The 18301-nt window shown below is 37.6% G+C and overlaps 1 protein-coding gene across 2 annotated transcripts in view; it reads left to right on the forward strand.

Moving 5' to 3' along the window:
• The window catches only part of PLCB4 (phospholipase C beta 4), a 188117-nt gene that overhangs the window by 102421 nt on the left and 67395 nt on the right, over positions 1-18301 (forward strand). For both annotated transcript variants that reach the window (XM_063316134.1, XM_063316143.1), the window contains exons 9-18: positions 1682-1761; positions 4243-4296; positions 6850-6931; positions 7608-7708; positions 8256-8313; positions 15037-15145; positions 15868-16078; positions 16667-16760; positions 17762-17841; positions 18141-18225. In XM_063316134.1, the coding sequence (XP_063172204.1) occupies positions 1682-1761; positions 4243-4296; positions 6850-6931; positions 7608-7708; positions 8256-8313; positions 15037-15145; positions 15868-16078; positions 16667-16760; positions 17762-17841; positions 18141-18225 (954 nt within the window). The remainder of the gene's footprint in view (positions 1-1681; positions 1762-4242; positions 4297-6849; positions 6932-7607; positions 7709-8255; positions 8314-15036; positions 15146-15867; positions 16079-16666; positions 16761-17761; positions 17842-18140; positions 18226-18301) is intronic.

The raw sequence follows: 18301 nt of genomic DNA on the forward strand, positions 1-18301 counted from the left end.
CTTCTTAGTTGCTCTTAAAATCAAGACAAGCACAATACTATTTTAGAGAAATATCAACATGTTTTTCTTCCCAAATTTCTGGTCAATTCTTCAACTGTATGATATTCTGAACTTCTGCTGACACCTGGTGGTGTCACTGTGGAAGAAGTGTTTAATTCTTTCATTTTAAAACATGAAAGACTACTTTTTTACTTCGTGTTAATCTTTGGGATGCTTCAAAAGGCCCTAGCTTTTCAAAATGGAAAGTTATTTTGCCAATTTTGTATTTGTACTTCAGATATGTGAATTCAGTATCATGGTTTCAAGTGGAGCAGCTATCCATATAAAACAAGTTTTTTTTTCCCAATAGAAGAAGGTTGGGGGGGGGGAGAGAGAGAGAATTGCTTTCTTATTTGATTGAACAGAAAATAGGATATAAATACTAGTAACAAGCTCCAGGTACATGAGCGCCATTCAGCTCTAAGTGCCATCAAACATTTGGGAGGGGGAAGAATGATCAGACATTTCTACACGTGGAAGTCCCAGCAGAGATTGTGCCAAAGACCTACTGATAAAACTGTCATTGACCTTTTGGCTGTAGTTGATTGAGAATGTGGTCCAGCGGCCCCATCACAAAAATGAGCTATGATTTCTAATTTCAGATGTATCCACCGTTTGGAATGGAGAAACCAATCAGTAAATCACATTCTTTCTTCTCTCCCTTCCTCCTTGATAACTGGATTGCAAGCTATATTAACTATGTTGCAACTATTCTAATTATATAAAGTAACCCTGCTATTTATACCAACCTATGCAATCATATATTAACTAGAAAGACTCTGTTTTAGTGGTGTGCTCGTGGCTTATCTTTGGGCCCCCAGATTGCCACAGAATTCAGATGGGGTGTATATGCACTTCTGATTCACAGTGTACAAAATTTGAAAAAATTGGTTACAGAATTTGTAGATAGTGTCCAAACAGAAACTACAATTTGCGCGAGAAGACTGTTAAATAAATCAGAAGATCTTTTACACAGATGAAAAGGGAATGAAGAGAGTAATATTTAACAGAATATTCCTTTACAATTGCCTTCAGTTCAATTAATACTACCATGCTGTATGTACATTTGCTTAATTATGGTCTGAAGCTATCAACAACAGGTGAAGTAGGTTCTTGGGTATTTGAATGGATTATTAATGGAAAGCTTAATAAACCAGCTCAGAATAGTTGATTATAAGATGCAGTACTTCAATTGTAGCATTTTTTTTTACAAAAGAAATAAAACAAATTCTTCATTAACTCTCCATTGTGGGTCTTTTCCCTGGTGAGGCATCATGGTGGTAATATTTCTTCCATACGTGATTGCTGCTCTATGGGACCAGACAGTAAATACCGTGAACCCACCTAAGTCACATTCCCCTTCCCAATCATTTTCCTTTCTGCAGCATGGGAAGAAACCTTTTATGTGGTATATGCATGGATTGTAAGAAGATCATGTATTATTTGATAGGGGTTGAATACTTGAAAATTCTCCCAAGTACAGACCTATTATACAAGCACTGCTAATAACACTAACTTGCATTACTTGAAAATGTTTCTGTAATTACAAGAACAGCTGCTTTCAAAATTGGCTGGTGGAGTGGTCACGATACATACTTGTGGGCACACGCAGACGTGTCTGTTTCATCTTTTTGTCTTTCAGCAATGGGTTGATGGACTCAGATCAATCATACGCAACTTTAGAGCCAACAACGTCTGTCCCATGACGTGCCTCAAAAAACAGTAAGCTTTTCCCCCTTCACCTCTTCAATTATGATTTTGTTTCTTCTGCATATTTCCTAATGTGCACTTTAAAAAATTCCTTTCCTTTCTTGGCCCAACAAGAGATAATGTCTGGGTAAGCTGCAGGAGACGTTCCCCTCAAATTCACACATCCATGAGAAATGTGGTATTAATCTATCCTTCCTATTTTTCCCATAGATAAAATAGGTTCCCAAAGTCAAACACACACTCGGGAGTTGTGGGAGTTCACTGCTGGATGTTATGATCTGCTGAGAGAGGCAGCTGTAATTATTGGCCTTGCCTGAACTTTTCTTGGTTCAGGAGGAGGAAGGTCTGCCCGCTTACATACAAATGCTCTTGTTTCATATAAGAATAACCATTCTTTTCTCCCTGAGATATCCCAGAGAATATTCCGAAACCTTAGGAGAATGCAGCTCAGGCCAAATACATTCCTGCAGCCTTCCCACCCTGCTCAGATTGCCCTGAATGTATGCTCCCCATTTTGTAAGCCCTCTTTTCCATTTCTTCAAAAGAAAACCTAAAAGATTTAGCAGCAGCGAGTTTGAAAGGATTCTTTTAGTGCTTGCTCTGAACCCAGACCTCCCCAGTCTGCTTAAAGGCTCTTTCCCCCCTAGAATCTGCTGCTGCTCTCCAAGCAGTAGAAGATACAAGTCCTTTTTTTTCCTTCGGATGCAGAACAGTCTTGAAGAGAGATTTAGAGCAGAGGCATCTGAGAAGAAGGTTCAGGAGCCTTTTTACTCGCTCTCCCAGCCCTCCGTTCGCTCTGAAACCACTTGCAATATCTTCGCCTGATATAGGAAAATCCCTTGGGGAACTAACCAAGCTGCATGTAGTATGTGGTTCCATCATCATGATCATTTCTGCATTGCAAAATACTAGGCTGAAGTTGAATGGCTTGCCACAGAGCATCCTTGCTGTGAATGACAAAGGTTGTAGTAGAATTTAAATGGAAAACAGGTTGTAGAAGTAAGTTGAAGTAAGTATTGGATACACAAGCACAGTAGCAGCCCCCCTTACATCACCCTTTAACTTCCTGTAGCTTTTAGCACCCTTTCAGCAAAATTCTCCAGAATGCAGAAATTGCTGCCTTTCTTCAAATGACTTCAAGCGTACCTCATGCCGTCTTTCCATTACTGAGATTGCTTATGGGACATGGAAAGGTTAACATATTTGTCCTCTGGAGAGCAAGAAAATGTATAGCATAAATAGCATTGCCTCTTCTCACTCATAACATGTAGCATAGAGATACTCAAACAACTATTTTTAAAAGTGCTTCAGCATTTGCCTTATTTCCTGGATGCTGAAAACATTGCAACTGAAGCTTCGCGTCTGCTATAGCTGAATTAAATAGTCCATGTCTATTTAATTGCATTCATTCTAGCATGACTATAAAGCAAGCCATTAAAGGGAGATGTGATAACAGAATGATAGTAGTCAGAGAGAATCATTTTCCTCTTCTTACTTCTCTTGTATGTATATATGTATCCTGTTAAGATTTTACCTATTGTCCAAGTTTGGAGCGTTTTAAGCCAATAAGAACTTTTAGAACAACGGCAGGCATTCTATAGGCTGGGGCTGCATATGGTCCTCCAGCACCAATTTGTATCCTCCAATACCCTAAGGTCATATTACAAATATGTAGAGCCAAAAAGCACAATTTTCAACAGCAGTTTCTTGCATTCACCCACCCGAAAATTGAGGGCGGAAACAAGAATGAGAGGCCTCTATGAAGCAAACCATTTCCATTCCCACCTTTAACTGCCCTCCCAACCTTTGAAAAATGGCCTGAAATTGCCCTACCAAAATGTTGTCATTTTAGCAATAACATTTAGCTGTGGATTTTCAGGCTATTTTTTGGGATTTAAAGGGCAGGGTTATGGGTGGAAATGGCAGCAGTTTGTATGAAAAAAGATGGGCAAAAAATTTTGGCCCTGTTACTTCCAAGGTTAAGAGTGACCTGTGACCCCTCAAACAATGTTCATCTCTGTTTTAAAAGCCCAAGGTTCATCGTAGTAAGTAAAATAGGGTCAGAGCTGAGCTGCAAGTGACTTTTTAGTCTTCAAAAGCACTTGAACTTTAGGTACTTTCATTAGTCTGAGTTTTTCTGCCTAAGTTTGAGGAAGCTGCACCTCATCTTCTGTGACCAAACTGAGTTTAGGCTGAGCCCCCTTGAAGGCTTCTTTACACTGATAGTAGGAATGAGTTGCTGTTAGTCTTGTGGGTGTGAGGTAAACAATTTCTTTCATGAAATGCAAGAAACTTAGCATTTGAACATTTGACTCAGCTCTTACATAGCTTCATATAACATTCTGGGTGAACTTTTAAAACCCTACTTTTATACATTATAATAGAAGCACATAAAGATGCCAGGGATGCCTTTTGGCTTATTCTTGTCCTACATTTCATCTTTTATTGTGTTCTTTGAAAAAAATATTCAAATTGTTATTTTTTTTCTTCTAGCTGGATGAAATTGGCATTTCTGACTAATACTAATGGCAAAATTCCAGTTAGAAGGTAAGTGTGAATTTCAAGTGTGGGGCTAAACAGCGATTGTATGGCAGTGAAATTAAAATGAATAACAATCACAAGTCAGAAAGTCTGTTAGAAGCTATGTAGCTTAGCAGTCTGTTGATAAGGTAAATGGATGCTGTGGTGTACGCATAGGATCTGTGGTTCAACATTACTGTCAGGAGCTTTTGATTTTCTACCCTGATATGCTATTGCTCTCAAGAAAATTGTTAAGTAAACAGTGCAGATATAACCTATGTAGAGAAACCTCCATTATTTTGGAGGTAGAGTTGAAATTTAATATAAATGTCATAAACATTTAGCCCTCTAAACCAGTTTGCTAGAATTAGGAAGTGATCAATCCTGTATATTCAGAGGAAAGGTAGGCAACCTGGTTCTTCCAAATGTTTTGAACTACAACTCTCACATCCCTTTTTATGTTCCATGCTGGCTTAGATATAACATCTGAACAGCATCCAGCTGCTTACCCGTTATAGAGTTAAGCACTGCAAATTGCTAAAATTATGGCTCAAAGGAGGTAACACTGAAGTGTTTGCTCAGGTTATTCTTTAATTTACTACTGATAATTCTAGAACTTAGCACAGTAACTCTAGGTGGGAACCTGTAATTCTCCAAATCAAACAGCTCTCAGCAGTTGCAGCAGTTTAGATCATCTCTGATCTAAAACACAAAAACTTAGTGCAATTTAGCTATAAATTGTATAAATGCAGAGTGCTGATGCTGCTTGGTATTCAGTTCAGTGATGTCATAGCTTTGTAGTATAATCCATTCTGAAATATTCTACACATAATAGGTCATAAATCTTTTTCAGCCTTCCCCAACTTATAGCCCACCAGGTATGTTGAGTTGCAGGGTCAAGGCTATTCTGGGAAGGTTATTCTGTAGCACAGTAGCATATTGCTGTAAATGCCGGACAAAAATCACACACTATCCCAGTGATGCACTCCCGTTGAGGTTCCAGTTGTTATAACTAAATACAGATCTTTTGACCCAGAATTTTTCTGAGGTATTATTCATGCCAAAGGGTGCTGACTTACCTTTAATGCAAAAGTATAAGAGGAATAACAAAACAAGTAGACTGGTGTTGCTTAAACGGATGTGGGGCTGAAGCAGCAAGTAGGCTGTGGCCCATGAATGTAATGAGGCTGAAGCAAACAACTAGTAATCATCAGACCACATATTCAGCATCAGTGGACTAGACAATATCTCCTTATTCTAGTGTGTGTAAAATGGAGAACAAGTTTTTGAACTGTATGGAAGCTAGGCATCACTGTAAAAATCTCTTCAGTAGTTTTTCAGGGATTGCTTCAAAAAATTGTTGAGAAAGTGTTCCTCCATGGTGAAGGAAATTTAGAATGAGATTGGCCAAGGATTATTTTTAGAACATGAGATGAGAAGGTTTCTTACCCATTTTTGCAGTGGTTGAGTAATAATGCTACATATGATGCCAATGTGTTCACTATATAATTCTTGATCAGCTGAGATCAATTTAGGGAGGAGAAAAATGTATGAAGACATTAAAGAGAGGGAGCGAAAGAGAGAGAGACAGCATGCTATGGCAGCAGATGTCAACAATGTTTAAGGAAAAAAAACAAAAGGAAATATTTCATATACACTAAACCCAAAATGTGGGAATACTTAACAAAAATAATTAAAGATGTTTGAAAGGAAGCCCACCTAGCTTTGTTTTCCAGCCTTCTTCCAGAAGGCTAAGTGGCAATATTCAGTCTGCCAGACCTCAGCTGCTAAAACAGGAACTCCCACTACGAACCTCCATGTGAGGCCACACTATTCAAATGACGATCTTTCCTCAAACTTGTTTTCTCATAACATCTTTGGATTTAATCCCTTATGGAATCTAAGCTAGGTAAGTATAGCTTTCTATATTAATTTCTGCCCTCACTAGCCTTGGTTTATGAATGTTCACACTTACTCAAAACCACATTATATATATGATAATGGATGTGAAAATTAAGAATTATGGGGCCCGACTTGTTTATCTATGCAACAAACAAAAGTTTAATATTCTTGAAGTAATACTGTACTCTATCATAGAGGAAACCATTAATGAACTACAGGTAGTCGTCACTTAACAACTATTTGCTTAGTGACCGGAGTTATGTCAGCACTGAAAAAAACAAATTACTCCTCGCACCATCACAGTGTCCTCACGGTCTTGTGATCACAATTTGGGCGCTTGGCAACCGTCGCACATTTATGGTGGTTGCAGTATCCCCTAGTCATGTGATTGCCATTTTTGACCTTCCCAGCTGACTTCCCATAAACAAAATCAATAGGGAACACCTGTGATTCATTTAATGACCATGTGGTTTGCTTAACAACCAGTGATTCGCTTAATGGCCACCACAAAAATGATTTGCTTAACGATCACATTGCTTAGTGACCTAAATTCCAGTCCCAATTGTGGTTGTTAAGCAAGGACTACCTGTATTGTCACCTCAGTAGAGGACATGTGGTATAGCTCTGATTATGAGATAGCCAAAGCTTTGCAATAATTTAATTCACTCTTTTCTCTAGCATTACTAGAACTTTTGCATCAGGTAAAACTGAAAAGGTGATCTTTCAGGCACTTAAGGAATTGGGTCTTCCCAGCGGAAAGGTATTTAAATTTAATTTTCAAGAATGATGGATTTCAAGATGGGTGTTATGAGCCTAAAACACTGAATAGTTGTAGTAGATTATTCAGTATCACTCCAAACATAATTCATTAGCAGTTTTACAAATGTTAGCTTAAATGCTGTTTATAATTAGATAATTATATTTTTATAATTATAATCTATTTATATAATTTATATTATACAGCCTATTTTTAATATAATAGGCTGTATAATATACACATTAATTATTGTACATTGTTGTGATTGTAGAGAACCATTTTCCAGGTACTTTTTCAGTCAAACAACATTAAATTATATGCTTACATCCATAATGAACATACTGTAAATTTTTCCATTACTAAGTCAGTGCTTATCCAACATGGTGCTCTCTAGAGGCATTGAAACCACTCCTTTCAGAATTTCTAGCTAGTGTAACAAATAGTTCAGAATTTAAGTAATTATAATTCAACATGTGTTGAAGACAGTATTTTGGAGAGAGGTGCTCTAATGTCTCAATAGGCTGGTGTTCTGTTGGATCCTGAATTTAAGGCCTAATCTAAGTTTTGTCTGAAACAATATGTTGGATTAAATGAGGCACTGTTTGGGCACTGTATTAATACTGAACCTGTATAAGTATTATGAAAGTGTTAAAAACATTAAGCTTTATTTTACTTTCAGAATGATGAAATAGAGCCTTCAGCGTTTACTTATGAGAAGTTTTATGAACTGACCCAGAAGATATGTCCTCGTACTGATATAGAGGAGCTTTTTAGAAAAATGTGAGTTGACCATTTATGTAATGAAGTTAATTTTAATGTTACTTGATCTGAAGATAATACTATGTCATGTAATGTTCCTATTAGAAGTCAAATTTCTTTTCTTCTCCAGAGGTTTAATTTAGTTGAATGTTCAGATATAGGTTTTCAGGATCTTCTGATTTAAAGAAACCCCCCCTGTTTTTAAATTGGCTTTACTAACCTATAATATTAACCTGCTATTAAGGGTTATTAATACAACATATGAACTAATGAAGTTAAGAAAGTCATAACATCTGAGGTTTCATGCACTAAGATTTTAATGTGGAAGACTTACATGTTGGATTGCTTAACTTTAATCTGCTAAATCAGGCGATGGAGAGAAGGTGCTGTTTCATAGCAAGCATAGTCAATATCACTTATTATATTAGTGCTCATTTTGAAAATGCAGTTTAGGTCTGTTAAAGAATATTAGACCAATGCTGAGAATATAAAAAAGTCAACATGTAAATCATACCTGCTGTAGGACCTTACATGAAAACTTACATTTTTCTAATAAATTTCTTTTCAGCAATGGAGACAAAACAGATTATTTAACGGTAGACCAATTAGTGAGCTTTCTAAATGAAGTAAGCTTTTTCATACATTAACTTCCTTACAAGTCTGTCTGCAGTGGCTTGCTTCCCCCAGTCTTATCATCGCATGATCCATTTGCTACCATTTGCTGTGATTCTGATCTGCTGGTCTTTCCATTTGGGCAAGACTCCAGGTGCAAAAATCAGCTCCCACTTGATGCATTCTCCCATCCTCTTCTTGTTGGCTTTGCAACCTGCTTGCGTTGATTATTTGCTATGTTGTGTAGATGCTGTGTGCACGGTTGTTTTGTTTCTATTTTACGTGTTGTTCTAACCAAACAATTTGAAATCCTTTTATGTTTAGGAATCAAACATTGCAGCCCTTCTAAATATTGAGGAGGTGGTGGCAGGGAAATTGGGCTTCTCTGTGCAGTTACTGAAACATTTTGTTTCAACTGATATTTTCTAAGGTTTACATTTAGAAAGCTTGCATTTCAATTATAGGTAGTATCTCAGTGGTATCATGTTTCTTAGATGTTACCAAAACACACAGTATTTTTTTTAAATTACATCCTGAATGGAGAATTCTTCATGATAAGATTTTTAAATTCTTTTTATTAAAAAGTTGTCATTGGGTATTTCATTGTGTAGTGACATAGAATGTACAAACAATATTGTTCTATATTTTGAATATTGTGGTTGACCCAGCTGTCTCAGATGGCTTGATTAAACATTTCTGCAGTGCTCCTTGGCAATGCAAAGTAGGCCAGGAGGCTGTCACTTTCTACCTACCTCCTTAAGATTTGTTCCCCTTTTGTGGGGGAGGAGAATTTTAAGAAATCAGTAGCGGCCAGTCAGGATTGATGACACCACTGACAAATGCTTGCCAGCTGTCTTCCTTTCCAAGTCTTTTTCATCTGGTGAGAGAAGAGAATTATTTCACAATAGCCAGTTTATAGTGCAATTCTGATGTAGCTGATCTTATTTTTCTCTATCATGGAGTTACTCTGTAGGGTCCACCCACTGTTGCTTGAAGCTTAGAAGTCTTTCCCACATTGAAATATGGAAAATCTTCAGCAGCAGATTTCTATTAATTTTTTCAAAATACTCACTTTGATGTTTGTATTTTTGTATTTTGCCCTCAGTAGTAATTGGTTAAATTTTCCTGTTGTTGTACATTACAGGTAGTCCTTGTTTAGCGACTGCCTTGCACAGTGACCATTTGCAGTTACAATGGTGATGACAAAATGACCAGTCCTCTCATTTATGACCTTTGCAGGTCTGTAAAGCAAAGGAAAGCTGAAATAAGGTCATAAGCACAGTCACAGTTTCATTTAGCAACCTCTTCGCTTAACAACCGAGTTGCTGGTCCCCATTGTGATCACTAAACGAGGACTACCTGTATGTCAGTAAAATTGGTTGCTTTTGTTAAAGGGGAACTGGGGAATTTCTTTGCTATCTTATTATCAGAAGGCAAGAGCTCATAATAGAGCTGGAAGATGGAAGGTAAAACTTCTGCTTCCCCGATTTTAGCTGCACTTCTTTGTCCCAGTCACACAATTTTCATTAGGGAATGATCTAATGTCTATGTTTGTTTGTACTAGTATCTTACTAGCTACTCTAGGAATGAATCATCAGGAAGTGGAATTCATAACTAGTTTAAATAGACTGGTCATTAGCACTGACAAAAGGAAAAAACATAATGTATTGGCTTATGAAATTCACTGGCATAGATGTAGTGATGATCACTGTCTTTCAGAGTGGATTACCAAAATGCATGAAGGCTAGGCCAGGTCAATCTTCTATTACAATGAGATGTGACTACAACTCTCAGTTCACACATTATATGCAGCCATGATTTTTAATTATGGTTTGTCAAACAAGTCATAGTGGGTTATTTATTTATTTGCCAATTTATAAGGGCACACATAATACTAAATAAAATGAATTGTTTTATACAGTATATCATGCTATGCCAGGAATAAGCTAAGCACATTATGCCTTAGCATGATGGCTGAAGTCAGCCTCTGATATCTCAGTTGTTCGAGATGAATCCTAAAACTTGCAGACTTCTGAAAAACAGTCTTCTGACCATAGCTGGGAAAAACATGCCGAATTACATGGACCTTTCATTTGTTCCATCAGGACTGGTGCAATTTAAATTTGGGGAGTGGAAAAATTGTTCAAGTGTGACATCATTAGAATCCAAGAGAAAGAGAAATTTGGGGAAATTATTTCCAAGTATTCAGATTCTATCTATCTTCTCCCTAGCATTCTGCATTGGTAATTTGTAGTAGTAGTATATGAGTACTTCACGTGTAATGTAAAGGGCGGGTAGATTGTTAACATGTACTGAAACGACCCTCTTTGTTTTGCAGTTGATTTTGGATATTGTATTGAAACACATGTTGCAAAGCTATTCACTGAACATGTTGAAGAATCTGATTTTGTGGATGGACTGTTGCATCCTCTTTTTAAATAATGCTTGCTTAGCAAAGGACAGTTTGCATCTAACAGCCTTCCTATTTCACTAGTTTTAGCTTAACTGTCTATTAAATAAATGTTTCATTAGTTTTAGCATAATTTCTAGCACAGTGAACTAAATTAAAACAGTACATCTGGTATCTACTTTTTTAGAGCATAGATTAAGAGATTATGATTTGGTATGTGACTGCATTTTTAATAGTTGTGCAGCAGACAAAGAATGTTTTCGCTAGAAAGAAAAGTAATTTATTTGCCTTACATTGGCTATTGCTAAATATTACAGAGAATGCCTAGAATATTTAAGAAATTGCTACAGATGTTCCTTAGAGCATATTGGCAAATTTTTGACCAGCAACACAGGGTGCTCTGCATTCCATCTTTAAACCTCTTTACTTTTAAGTCCCCAACTAAAGGCTTATCTAGGCAGAAGGATTTATTTTGCTTGCATTTGCATATATGTCATTTTTAATGGAAGATCAAGCAGGAACTGTAGTCCACTATATTAAAGGAAAGTCTTTATGCTATACAGATTCTTGTTAGCATTTAATCTGAAGCCAGGCTAGTATTTTAGGAAAGGACTGAATAGGACTTGTTTGGGAGTAAATTTGGTTATCATTGGGCTGAGCAGAAGATAACAGAATGTAGTTTCTGTTAGCCTTGTGAGGTAGTCTGGACAAGCAGCACAAACCAGGAGTACGAGCTCAATCTTTATTGTAAGGTTACAGAATAGACTTGCAAGATTAAAAGAATCTTGCAAGTCTGAAAATACCCCTCCCTTCCTTCACCTTTACTCTCCCCAAACCAAAGAGGGTCCTTTCTGAGACACTTTTGCCACCCTTCCTTCCGACTAAAATTTTGTTTATCAGACCGTTGTCTAGGCTGCAGCTTTTCTTCCTATCTCCCAAGGTCATTCCCACACACTGTTAAAATTTCCTATTTCTAAAAACATACAGTATAAACAAAACTTAACACAAATATGTATTTCTTCATATCATATAACAATTCTGATAATCATAGATTAATCCAAAAAGTTTCTAATGTAGTTTGATTGCTGGAATGAGCACAGATTCCATCAGACATACATTACCTAACCCAATAGACATCCAGTTACTCAACTGTTCGGAAAACTAGCAATTCTATATAAGGTATTCCACTTCTAACAGTAATATATCTGAAGTGCTAGACTTTCAAACCCTTCCTTCTATAGTCCCATTTTCTTAATAGGAAAATATTTTCTGTGGCTCATTTATTAATCAAGCTTTTATTTCTCCTCATACAATTTGTAATACCATTGGCAGAACTGCATTTCGCCTTCAAGCTAATGAGCATGACCTATTTATTTAATATAATTCCCATAAAATAGTTAATCTGTGTCAGCAGTTGTCAGAGGGAAGACACATCTAGAAATCAGAAATTATAGTAGGGAGTAAAAGTGTCCAGGAAAACACACCAGATTTAAGAAAGCTACAGTTGCTCAAGAAAGCAATTATAGAAAGGCATAGAAAGCTACAGTTGCTTCTAAACCAGGAAAGAAATTCTCATCCTGTCTAGAAATTCCGTAAGGCAAGCCTAGGTGGGTAAGGACATTTTTGAGTCTGATCATATTTCACTACTCAGGAAGATGCTCCAATCTGAAGTTCTGGTAGATTATCATCATTCATTCATTCCTTCATCCAATTGGTGTAGCTGCCCATCTCATGGCAATTACTCTGGGTGGGTGTACAAGGATTAAAACCAATAAGAAAAAAAATCCAAATAACAAATATCCAGGGTCACGGAAGTCATTCCAATCACAGAAAATAATTATAAAAGCCAATCAACCTGCAGCATTACTCAGTTGAATGGCCCAAATGCCTGGGAGAACAGCCAGATCTAAAGCCCTAGGAAATGCTGATAGGGTCATGGCCATTTGGATCTCTTTAGATACTCTTTGAACAAAAGGAAAGTAACTAAATTCCGATAAACTAAATGATAAATGATGAATGATCTAGAATTTAGTAAAATGGAGATAATAAAATATTTATTGGATGGAAGGCATTTCATTTATTCCAATGAATGTTGCATGATATATTTTACTCTTATTTAAGTATTCTGCATATAGCAAGGACTTATTAGACTTTTCTAATCACCAAAAACAAAAAAATCAAGAATTTGGTTGGTAACACTTAATATTGCACTAATTCCAAACAGGTCATAGAACCATTATCTGACAATTACTGTAAGCAATATGGAAATTGATTTTGACTCAGGTGTTTCAAACAATACTATAATCTTTAACAGAAGAATGTATTTGCTGTTATGTAGGACACTTACTATTTTTTATTCAGACATGAGTGATACATGTTGTGTATGTCATGTTGTGCACCAGTTACGCCCTTTCCTGGATCGGGAAGCCCTTCCAACAGTCACTCATGCCCTTGTTATCTCCCACATAGACTATTGCAATGTGCTCTACATGGGGCTACTCTTGAAGAGTACCTGGAATCTACAGCTGGTCCAGAACACAGCCACGCGGACTATTTTTGGTGCCCCTAGATTGGCACACATAACACCTCTACTGCATGAGCTGCACTGGATACCAGTCTGCTTCCGGGTCCAATTCAAGGTGTTGGTTATCACCTTTAAAGCCCTACATGGCATGGGGCCAGGTTACCTGAGGGACCACCTCGTCCCCATTGCATCAACCCATCCCACTCGTTCTTGCAGAGAGGGCATGTTGCAGACCCCATCTACAAGAGAATTCCGTTTGGTGGGGTCCAGGAAGTGGGCCTTCTCTGCAGTATCTCCTGCCCTGTGGAACACGCTGCCCCCGGAGTTGAGGTTAACCCCATCGCTCCTGGCCTTCCAGAGGAACCTGAAGACTTGGCTCTGCCATCTTGCTTGGGGCAGAGAAGGGAGTAGCTCCCCGTGGCGGGAGCTACTGCAGAGAAGGCCCGCTTCCTGGACCCCACCAAATGAAGTTGTCTTAGAGGCGGGGTCCACAGCATGCCCTCTCTGCTCAATTGGGTGGGACGGGCTGATGTAATGGGGAAGAGGCGGTCCCTCAGGTAACCTAGCCCCAACCATTATTTATCTATTTTGATTTGGAAACCCAAACAATCTTATTTCCTTATCTGCTTTATCTATCAGTAAACACAAGCCTTGGTTTTATATTATGTCTGAACCCAGCCTTAAAGAAACAAATTTGGCAACACATTTGTTCTGATTGTGACACTTCTTTCCCTTTGAGCACAGTAGCTTTTCCTGTCCATTACAGTTGAATTTTTGACTAAACTCTGCCAGCCTTCAGCTGTCATTGGGTTAATTCTGCCCTTATAGCTATAATTTGAAAATGAAACATTTCAACATGCTTTGTCCCTCTCTTTCACAGCACCTTCTGCTCTCCCTGTCATAAATCAGGGCACCCACAAATTTGACTATTAAAAGCAATTTGAATATGACAAATAGGTCTGTTATTCAAAGAAAGAATCTCAGTCTTTGAAAGCTCTTGAGCACATGTAAAGTAGTTTCATTTCAATATGCCAAATTTATTTTATCTCTTCACTAGAATACAGAACTAGACCTATTTTCCCCTCACAATAACAACCCTGTGAGGTAGGTTCACCTGAGAGAGGGTGGCTGGTCATTCAGTGAACCTCCATGACTGAGGGTGGTCTTGAATCTGACTTTCCCTAGTCCTAGTCCAACACCTTAACCATTATACTGCACTGGTTTTCAGACATACCTATCAACTCCTACCCTAGTACTTGTCATCAGATCCCACTAAAAATGTTTGCTCTTGTTAACTCAGAAGTAGAGTAACTGAAGTTATTTATTGAATGCCAAGAATTCTTTGAACATTCAACGCCACCTGTGCTGTACAGTTTCACATTCCTTTCTCTATACATTTCCTCTTCATATATGAATAGTGATATTTTTGACCTGGGCCATAATTCCCCCATCTATGGGAACTTCAAAAGCGTTTTAGCTCGAGACTGGGGTAGGGAATATTTTATTAATGAATTAAGATATGGGACAGTATTCTCATTGCATGAATTTGTTTTTTTGTGAACATTTGTACTCATTATAGTCATTTGTACTAACATACCATTAGAGCACAGAACTATACTGAACATGAAATAAAATTAATTTACCTGTAAAAGTGTGGATCTTAAAAAAGATCAAGAAAAATAGTAGAAGTCTAAATGACTTTAAAAGCAAGCCCCTCCTGAATATTACTGGCATTGATGAAAGATTTGTAGAAGCAGAGCAGCATGTAGTCATTTTCATCAGTCTTGTCTTTTCTTACCTTAGCATCAACGAGACCCTCGGCTGAATGAAATTTTATTTCCATTCTTTGATCCTAAAAGAGCAATGCAGATAATTGAAACATATGAGCCAGATGAAGATTTGAAAAACAAAGGTAAAAAGAAGTGGTGGATGTCAATCGTTTCTGTTAAAAGGTTCAGCTTTCTTGTGGTCAGCTACTCAGTACATAGGCTATCTTAACTTTTGTCTCATTGTAGATAACATGAGAGAGAGAGGGAGAGAGAGACAGAGAGAGAGAATTCTACTAGGCCAGTGTTTTGCTGCTTGCGCTGACTGCAGTACACTTCCATTCTCAATTCAAAGTGCTGGGTGGCTCTAATCTTTAAAGTCCTAAATGGCTTGTGAATCCTAACCAGTATTTTCATCTTGTATTGCAAATAATACTCTAAGCAGGGGGATAGATTAATTGATTTGATTTCCAAACTGTCTTCCATCTCTATGATTCGGTGATTTAGGCAACCAACATTTCTTGGCTAGGGGCCTTTCCTTAGAAATAGAGGCAAATGGAGATAGATCCCATAGTTCTGGGACATCCTATAAGTATCTTGCCTCTTTAGATGGGAAAAAATGCCTTACTCTCTGGAACTGCTGTCTCTTTTTGAAACTGGCTCTCTTTCAGGGAAATTGCCCTGGGGAATTAAAAGGCTTGATGGCCTTTATAACACAACCAAGAAACAATCAGGAATCAAGAAACCCTCCACTTGTCTTCCTCACCAAATTGCCATCTCAGATTAAAAGAATGAATAATGACACAGGAGCCCAATTTTAGAGTAATTGTAAAGTCTGCATTCTAACACTACGTATCATTCTTCTCAGGTGTCATGTCAAGTGATGGGTTTTGCCGGTACTTGATGTCAGATGAGAATGCCCCTGTCTTCCTAGACCGTTTAGAACTATATCAAGAAATGGAACATCCTCTGGCTCACTATTTTATTAGCTCTTCCCACAACACATATCTCACAGGAAGACAGTTTGGTGGAAAGTCATCTGTGGAGATGTACAGACAAGTCCTTTTGGCTGGATGCAGGTGAGATGTGCTTGATGGTGGCTTAAGTGAATGTTTTCAAGGGAGGCGAAAGCTAAAACTCTGAAGCTAATTCAATAAATCTAGTTCACCATCAGATTTGATGGTGGGGGATTTGCATGTGTATATGTGTATGTATATACCTACAAGCATATGACATATTTAACAAATCCAGTATTCAATATTGAAAACTTATGAATAGGATTTCTAAAAATATATCTCAATATCTTGAAAGAAGTTATAGGACAAACAAAGCACAATAAGGATTTTTTTTAACCATCTGAATGCTAATCTCTCTGATTATGGATTACCAGCAAATGAACAATAAATTATACTGGAGTCACGTGCATTTCACTTGCGTACATACAAGCTATTTTTAATTACCTGCAAAAGTAAGTCTGATGAAACTGCAAATCCAACTAAGAAAATAAATGCATATTTCTTAATCCCTTTCTCTCAGATGGCTTGTGCAAAAATACAGCATTTAAAACTATATTATTTTTACCCATAATTTGAATGGAATTATATTGTTTTTTATATCTTTACTGCTGTGACTACAATATTCCATCTTTCTTTCCCTTTGGCCTCTAGGTGTGTCGAACTTGACTGCTGGGATGGAAAAGGTGAAGATCAGGAACCAATAATAACACATGGAAAGGCCATGTGTACAGACATTCTGTTCAAGGTAATCACTTCCTATATGATTTTTCTTTTCTTCTAGATTTGCCACAGACTCAGCTACAAACATCCTCTTCAGTAATTTTGTTCTTCTGTCCAAGCAACTAAAGAATTTTCTCTCTCCCCCCCATGATACCATTGGTCATGTTTGAAATGTTCTTTGCTCTGCAGAATAGAATGCATTCTGGTTCTGTTGATTTGAGATTATTCTTGCTTGTTGATGGAAAAGGACAGTGAAAACACCTCCTATGAATAAGTAATATTTGGCATAGATAGGCCAGTATGGTCAGAGTGTTAGTGACATGCCATCACCAGACCTCCCCACATTCCATACTGAATGTTCAGAAGCCAATCATCTTGGCTCTTGACACTTGTTTCAGCATTGGTGATGGGACACTTCCCTACTGTATTTGAGAGCAACAGTTGCTTGTGGAGTAGAAGACAGGCATCAAGGCCAGCTGTGAGCATGCTTTGCCATTACTTGTGTGAAAGCTCAGTAAGGTTAAAGCATCTAGGAGGTCCACCATTGCCTTCTGGCATCGGTTATCTGAGATGGCTGCTTCACCTGGTCTAATGGTAGGACTGGCCTGAACACAACACTCAATCACTTTCAGAAACAGAGAGAATGTTGTGAAACACACTATCTGGTTTTATGATGCAGAGCACCACTGAAAAGCTTAATCTGAGACTCTTATTTTCTCTGTGAACTTGTGTATGTGCATGTTCATGTTGAATGAGGCACCTCTCCTATTGTTTACTATGCTCTAGATAGCATTCCAGTGTCCCTTCTGATGGTGTCAAGCCTAGGACTCACTGGCTTGACATCATCAGAAGGGACACTGGAATGACTTTGATGGAACTAAAGGAAGCTGTAAGAGATAGAAAGGCATGGAGAGCGTTGATCCACAAAGTGACCAAGAGTCAGAGATGACTGAATGGATAGACACACAGATTACACCTATATTTATTTTCACATGTACACAAAAACACTTTGCTGTATTTTTAAAGGATGTGATTCAAGCCATTAAGGAAACAGCCTTTGTAACATCTGACTATCCTGTCATCCTGTCCTTTGAAAATCACTGCAGGTATGTTATGAAGTGCTAAACTTCTTTTATACTGTATTTCATTGGTGAAGCAAAAGGGAAATTATGGTAAAATTCAAAGTTGGGACACAATTCCTAATGAGGTAATTCTAGTCATTGATAAATTTGAACTCATGCTTAAGAATTTTCTGTCGTTACAAACGTTATATGTAACTTGTTTTACAATATTGGGTTTTAAACTGTGATGTAATAACCTCTAATGCACTTGAAAGGCATTACATATTCTAATTTCTGTTCAGGTTTGTACTTTTGGTTGGTTAATTATAATGCTTCTTTTCCAGCAAATACCAACAATACAAAATGTCAAAGTACTGCGAAGATATTTTTGGAGATCTTCTCTTAAAGCAGCCACTAGAAACATATCCAGTAAGGATCTTCCAACTGTTATGTTTAAGCATTCTTGTAAAAGGGTTTGGAAATTTGAAGGCAAGAGTCACGCATA

This window comes from Candoia aspera, chromosome 1 (assembly GCF_035149785.1).
Source record: "Candoia aspera isolate rCanAsp1 chromosome 1, rCanAsp1.hap2, whole genome shotgun sequence".
NCBI lineage: Eukaryota > Metazoa > Chordata > Lepidosauria > Squamata > Boidae > Candoia > Candoia aspera.